At 38.0% G+C, this 7,494-nt stretch overlaps 1 protein-coding gene across 1 annotated transcript; it reads right to left on the reverse strand.

Moving 5' to 3' along the window:
- Positions 1-573: 573 nt before the first annotated feature.
- On the reverse strand, positions 574-7,147 carry SVIP (small VCP interacting protein). The gene is made up of 4 exons (XM_023737813.1): positions 6,926-7,147; positions 4,813-4,863; positions 4,196-4,309; positions 574-1,061 (listed from the first exon to the last, which is right to left on the reverse strand). Exons 1-4 carry the CDS (start codon positions 6,977-6,979, stop codon positions 1,047-1,049), a joined length of 234 nt encoding a protein of 77 aa, XP_023593581.1. The 5' UTR covers positions 6,980-7,147; the 3' UTR covers positions 574-1,046.
- Between the last annotated feature and the right edge of the window lie 347 nt (positions 7,148-7,494).

Raw genomic sequence — 7,494 nt, forward strand, 5'->3', positions numbered from 1 at the left:
ACAAATGTATTCCAATCAGTACAACTCACCCAGAATCTCAGTTTCACTTACTACTCAATTACTACAAAGATTTATTAGAACTGAATCTGTTGTTACACAACAGTATACCACTACCCTCTGATGGTACCTCCTCGCCACCCCCCCAAAAAAAACCAAATCCACTGCCATCAAGTCGATTCTGACTCACTGTGAACCTATAGAGTCCAACTGCCCCATAGGGTTTCCAAGGCTGTCATCTTGATGGAAGCAGACAGCCACATCTTTCTCCCATGGAGCAGCTGGTGGGTATGAACCACTGACCTTTCGGTTAGCAGCTGAGCACTTAAGCACTGCACCACCCGGGCTCCTTCATATGGTACCACTAACATATAATTTTAAAATTCTGAAAAAAAATAACCTTTAGTGAAATGTAAAACACAATTTGTAAACTCTGTAAGCTACAGAAATAGAAAATAAATTAGGAGAAACATATGTCTACAAATATTCATTACCTAGTAAGCTTTACAAATTTACAGCGTTCCTTCATATAAGCCCTTAAAATGAGTTTTCAATTTTTCCCTGATGATCAGTTGAAAGGCACTAAATTTACAAGTTTAAGCAAAAGTCTTCAAACATAATGAAATAAAAACAGACCTAAGGCTAAGCAGCACAATTATAAAGAGCTAGATTATTTTATAAGGAAGGGGAATACAATTTCAAATTTTAATATTAGAGATGTATCCAGAGTTTTTACATGCAGATGCATATATATTTGCTATTCAGGTTCTTGCTTTAATTACTAAAAAATGGCAAATCACCCACTCACTGCCTACAGATGAGCAAATGCAGGAAAATAAGTATTCAATGATAAAGTTCTGGCCATTTTCTAAACTTAAAAATCAAAATTATTTGCAATATTTTCAATATAGATTTAGTACTGCATTTAAGGGCACTAAAATTACAAACTCTGAATCATTTATTCAAAAAGAAGAAATTAAATTGAGAAGGTTCACTTGATTGCAGATATTAGCATTACTGGTAGTAGATTCTTCCACTCATGTCATGTTTTATGAAACTGTCCACTAGAAAAGATAAAAACATACAGAGAAAGTAAATTTTATTCAATGTTATGTAACACTATTCCAATGTACAAACAGGTAAAGAGAAAAATACAGAATATAGAAATATACAATTACCTGTGTGAACAGCAGCTATTAATCGAATTGTACATTACAGTCAAAAGTTTGAAGTAATATATGATGGTTTAAAAATGCAGAGAAGTAAAACAAAGTATCTGGGCTGATCAGTGGGTAGCTAGATCTCAGACATCTAACAATCAGTAAAGACAAAAAAGTGAGGCAGCAAGTCACCCTCCCCTCCCTACTACCAAAAAAAAAAAAAAAAGGAAAACCAAAAACGAAAACAGCAATAAAACCACAAAACAAAAATAAAGGAATTCCCATTTGAAGGCAGGCAAATGAAAAATGGTAGATACTATTAAATAATGGTTTGAAAAAATCTTTTTCTTGCTTGAGTTGAGAAAATGTTCCATTTGCTGTTCTGTTTAACCATGTTTATTTCATGTGTTACAGTAGGTTTTGAAAGAATCACTGGGACAGGACCAGAGATAGCTAATGGTCCCTCAAATAGTGTTTTCTGAGGAAGTACTTCTGAGGAATATTTGGGTGTTATACATTATTTGGAGTCTCTAGACAGTGCAAACGTTTAGTATGCTTGGCTGTTAACTGAAAGGTTGGAAGTTTGGGTCTACCTAGAGGCACCTCAGAAGAAAGGTCTGGCAATCTACTTCCAAAAAATCAGCCACTGAAATTCTTATGGAGCCCGGTTCTACTCTGACACATACCGGGTCACCATGAATTGCAGTTAACTTGACAGCAACTGGTTAACGTATAATTTAAAAATCTATATTTAGTTTGGAAAATTAACAGTTAAACCAAGTAAAGATGCTTTTCGTTACTGTAGAACTTAGAGACTTCAATACTGTGCCCTTTTTAATCTCCAAAAAAGGTAATACAGTATATAATATAGTATTCATTAAATTTTTAAGCATTTTTGACCATGGAACTGTATTTTCTACAATATATCTCTTAGGACTAGTACTGGGAAACACTAGAGCAGTGATCCTCAATCTGGCTTCACATTAGATTCTCTTGTGAGCTTAGAAAAATCCTGACGGCTAAGACTCATTCTCAGAGATTCTGACGTGCTGTGGGCTGCAACGATGAGTCCATTTTGAAAGATCCCATGAGATTCTAATGTGCAGCTGGGTTGAAGCCCACTGCACTAGAGGTCTGCCACTGCTCCTCTGCTGGTGGTATACCCTGTCCTGATGTCTGGGTCTTGATGCAGTCATCACATCAGCTTCTTAATGTAAGGCTGCCTTTCCAGAAGACAGTGAGCATTTCCAATGCCAATCATCCTGGGAAGAGGCAGAGCTGGTCAGGAGATGAATATGTAGATGCATGGGGACAGGAAAGGAACTGTTTTCCTCATGCTATGGAGCCTGGTGAGGAAGGATCTAGCTTTTCTTGGATGCTCCAGGCCAGCCCACACAGCAGGCCTGACAGCAGCCCTTAAAGACCCTAGGCCAAGAGGTTTGAGAGTTAAGTTACTCTGCATTGTATTTTCCCTTCTATTATCCCTGAGCCTCTAGCAATGTATTTTGAGATACATTTATCAGAGCGAGCCATTCTTCTCCTTGGGGAACTCCTCCTGCTACTGCCCACCTTGATGACCCTGAAATTTATTTTTACTAAGGGGGAGAGAGGGATTTCATACAAAAATGGGGACTCGGAACGTCTTTCATTTTGAGCATTTCTGGGAGGACCAGAAGCAATACAGGGCCTAATTTATTTTTAATCTACAGCCATCAGGGTGTGGAAAGTTTAGGTTTAATTAAGAAAGCTCCTTTGAGTTTAAAACACTGATGTTAAATTTATTAGGTTAGAACATGTAAAGTAAGTACTTTCTTAATTCTGACTATATTTAGAAAAAATTATTCTTTTAACATTGTATGTGACTTTGATCAAGTTACTTCTTCTATGAAATAGTGGATTTGAATATCATTTCTAGGCCTATAATTTAATTTGAATAAATTATTATTTTTTTTGAGAACACTATATGAAGTAAACCTGATGACAGAGATCTTTATCTCAACAGAATATTAGAAGAAAGCAACTGTGCTTCTGATAAAGATTTCACCTTGTATCTCCCTGTTTATTTTTATTTTACACTAGATCTATTCTATTCTGAGGTATATATAAGAAACACAAGCAAAATGGTCAGTTTTTTAATATTGAAAAAAATGTTTCTTTTGGTTTGAGAACAAAAACAAAACTGAGTCTGGAAAACAAGGGAATTGGCTAAAAAATACACTGCTAAATCAAACACTGACAACTTAAATATAAATGAGTAAAACTAAGAATATTATCCCTTTTACAAGTATATGTAAGGAAAGTATTTCCTTTAAAAATGTACCCAAAAAAACTCATTATTTTAAATCTATTATATCTGAATATCTCAATATCTGAACCATTACTCTCCTGAGATTTAACATGTAAAATAGTCATTACAGTTCTGCTAGACTGTTAACATCCCCATATTCAGGGACTTTATTTAACTTGACCACCATAGTACCCTCAGTGCCTAGTGAGATGACTGCTACATGAGAGGCAGATGTTCCTGCAAACCTGTGCACCCTACTGTCCTTCTTAAAATTTACATAACTCCGATAATGAGCAACAACGGAAATATTAAAGATCTCAAATCTTTGAATGAAAAAACTCGTTATGAAAAGAGAATTCATAATCAAATCCAATTTAATACGATTGATGAAGAGAAACTAGAAATGATGTCTGTCAAAATGGCATTGAATTTGGGTGATTTTTATTTTCTTCTTTATAGTTTTCCATGTTGTTTGGATATTCTACAAATTTAAGATTAGCATTAAGTACATAATACTAAGATATAGCACTAAGATAATCAGACAAATCAATTTTTATTTTGGGAAAAAAGAAAACAAATCTATTCCAATGAATGTTAAAATAAACTGAGACTCCTTCCAAACTACAATATCCATACTTGAAAACTGATTCACAATTTTTGGATAAGGCATTTCAAAATGAAATTATTAAATGGATGCATACTTAAGTTTTAAAAAATGTCTATTAAACCTTAAGTAAACTTTAATACTTACTCTAAGTCCACCTTCTGGAGGGGGACCAGAGGAAGCGATTTGTTTTTCTATTCTTTCCTTTTTCCTTCTCTTTTCTTCCACAGACTGAACATCCAAAATCCCCCGAGATGCAGCCTTTAAAAAATTTATAAGGAGTATTAAAACAAACAACAATCAATGTCCAGTGTACAAAAAGTGTTTTGTTTGGTTTTTGCTTCGCTGTTGTTGGTTGCTTGTTTCTGGTAACAAAGAATTAGAATATACCTGCAACAGCCTTACATAAAACACAAAATATACTCTCATTTCTTCACTGGGTATTTTGCAACCATACAAATGTTTCCTCTACACTTACTTAACACATGTCAATGATTCACAACTATAGTCATTTCATACTAAGCAATAACGTTATTAAAGGGGCATCTGGCTTTAAAGAAGACATTTGTAAGTTAATCTTTATACATTAAATAATGTAAGTGCATTAATGTAATCTATAGAAACACGGTAATTGTTTTGAAAAGATTACTTTTTCATATAAATGTATATAGGTTGTCTGCATTAGCAAATACTACTAGTTATAGACGCTGGTGGAGAATAAAGTACAATTATCTAATTAGGCAGAACTTTATTTTTGTTCTCACCTCCCTCTGTCTTCTCTCTGCAGCTTCTGCGAGTTTTGCTCTTTTCTCTTCCTAAGGAAAATGTGTAACACAATATATTTTAAAATAAAACCAAACATTATCATGGATAAATTATACACCTATGTCTTATAGGTAACATAATGGTTTACAAAAATGGCCCAAAATGGCCCCCTAAGAATGCTACTATTTAAAGCAAAATACTCCACTTTCTGAGTTTCATTCTCCCAATCAATGTAACTTATTTGCCCAGGTTAAGATATAAAAAAATTGAGCAGCTGGCCTATAACATTTATTAAAAAAAAAAAAAAAAAAAAAGGTTCACAAGCTAGACGGGGCAATAATAAAACGAAATGACCTTTAACAACATAAGCAGGGAAACATATGGTTTGGTACTGCCAGTTAAAAAGGAGTTTGGAGGAGGCTGGTGTTTTCAGGAAAGGTCCATGAATGAATTGGGCTGATCTCATTATGTAGAATGGGGAGGATTTGAGTAAATTTCTGAGAGGTAGTATTCCATGCTGGGAAACAATGTTATTCTACACTGTACAGGACTAAATTATACAATCTTTAAATATCTAAGACAGAAAGTAGCATTCTCTTGGGGGTCTGGTGTTAATAATTCGTTTATTTTCCATACCGCAACATCTACAACCATTCATTCACTGGACAAATATTTATTGAGCACCCACCATGCCTCAGGAATTTTTCCAGGTGCTGAGGAGGTAACAGTGAAAAAAACACAGCTAAATGTCTCCACCCCTATGGAACCTGCATTCCAATGAGACTATACAGACAAATATAATCAAGTGAATACATGTTTGTCAAATGGCAGTAAGTGGTTTGGAGGGAATATAAAGAAGAGTATGGCAGATAGGATAAGTAATGGGAGAGTAGGGAGGTGGTATAGTGGGGGGGATCTATTTTATTTAGGATGGTTTGGAAAACGCTCACTGAGAAAGTGACACCCAAGCAGTTATCTACAGGAAGGAAAAAAGTGAGCCATATGGTTATCTGAGGGAAGAGGGAATAGCACGGCTGCGTGGGGAGTGCTTAACAAATGCTGACAGAACGGTATTTTATTAACAGCCAGATAGAGAAATAACAAAATTTAAAAGCAACAGTAGTAGCAAAGACAAATTGAGCTTTCCTATATTACCAACTTAGTCATTTTTAGTACCTATAATCAAATGGCTAAAAAGAGTTAATGTACTTCCCTAAATATCTCATTTCCTTCACTTAATTTTTAGCTAGATAGGGAAGAAGAGAGGAATTTAGGTTTTCTAGTTACCAACTCCCAGTAGGAAGTACTAATGTAAAGATATTGCTAATAATAGAAAGCCACAGAAAATATAAACATCTTGTATTACAAGCTGCCCAATTTGAATTTCAGATAAACAACGAATAATTTTTAGTAATGGTATGTTCCAAATACTGCATAGGACAAACATTAAGAATGCAGTCCTTCTTTATTTCAAATTCAAATTTAACTGGCGTCCTGTATTTTTATTTGCTAAACCTGACAACCTTACGAATTGTACCTTCCGTACTAACATAAAATATTATTTTTTTTTAAAGAAAGAACTTAAAGAGATAAATACTAAGGGAAAAACGTTGATTAACAAAATATCTAATAACGCTCAGGGCTATAAGCGAGTTTATTAGGCACCTTCTTTAAACAGTTGGTACAGACACAGGAAAACGCACATCTCCTAGAACATTAAACACTTCAGTTAACGAAGAAAGACATTTCTTTTGCACCCTAATTCCATAAACCGAATCGCCAAGAATGGCCCATACACAGCACCGTCTGCGTATGCGTGAGATCTACGAACTCCCAATTCTGCCAAAGTCAGAAAAATGTAGGAAGACCCCGGAGCCGCCTTTGGGTAAGCATTATGACGAAAGTGTAGAGACCGATACCGCTGGCAGGGCCCAATGACCCCGGGGCGCGTCCACACGTCCTCCCCACCAGGGTCTCCACCGGGGGGCTCTCCTCCGCCCGGCGCCACCGCGTCCAACGGCTCGTCCCGGCGCCCGCAGTTCCAGGCCTCCCGGCACACCCCTCCCGGTGACAGGTGCGCGCGCGGGGGCGTGGGGACGCGGCCCTACTCACCGGGTCCGGCGAGGCAGCGTCGGACTCCCCGGGACAAGGAAAGCACAGCCCCATGGGATCAGCGTTTGGGGGATCCCTTAAGGGGCCCGCCCCAAACCAGGCGGCGCGAACTGCGCGGTCAGACTCGCGTCCCAAGTCTTACGAGCTCGCCTCGCCCCCACCAAGGCCCAGCTGCTCAGCTCAGCTCCGCCCACCTGCGGCAACACCTCGCCACCACTTCGCGCGGCTCTGCCAGCCTGCTAAGGCAACGACCCACCTCCACGCCTCGTGGCCCCGCCCCTCCCCTACAACTCGGCTCCGCCCCCCTCTGGCAACACCCCACCTGTGCATCCGCGGCTCCGCCCTACCCAGCAAGCGACTGCGCCAGCCAGACAAAGCGGGCTGAGGTACTAGGAAACACCTGCTTCGCACACGGAAAACGCAAGCTGTGGTTCCTAAAGCTCTTCCTGACTCCCTACGCCATTTGTAAATAAGTGACACGACTCTGGATAGTTTATGCTACCTTATTTTTTGAGAAGGAACTTTGGCATCCGAGAAATTAAAGCAGAAATTATAAATTGATGTCAGCA

This window comes from Trichechus manatus, unplaced genomic scaffold (genome assembly GCF_000243295.1).
Source record: "Trichechus manatus latirostris isolate Lorelei unplaced genomic scaffold, TriManLat1.0 scaffold00006, whole genome shotgun sequence".
Lineage (NCBI taxonomy): Eukaryota > Metazoa > Chordata > Mammalia > Sirenia > Trichechidae > Trichechus > Trichechus manatus.

Coding starts and splice junctions, on each gene's coding strand:
- SVIP (XM_023737813.1), bottom strand. CDS start 6,979: ATGGGGCTGTGCTTTCCTTGTCCCGGGGAGTCCGACGCTGCCTCGCCG. Junction 4,864..6,925: donor ACGCTGCCTCGCCGGACCCG/GTGAGTAGGGCC, acceptor CATTTTCCTTAG/GAAGAGAAAAGAGCAAAACT. Junction 4,310..4,812: donor CAGAGAGAAGACAGAGGGAG/GTGAGAACAAAA, acceptor AATTTTTTAAAG/GCTGCATCTCGGGGGATTTT.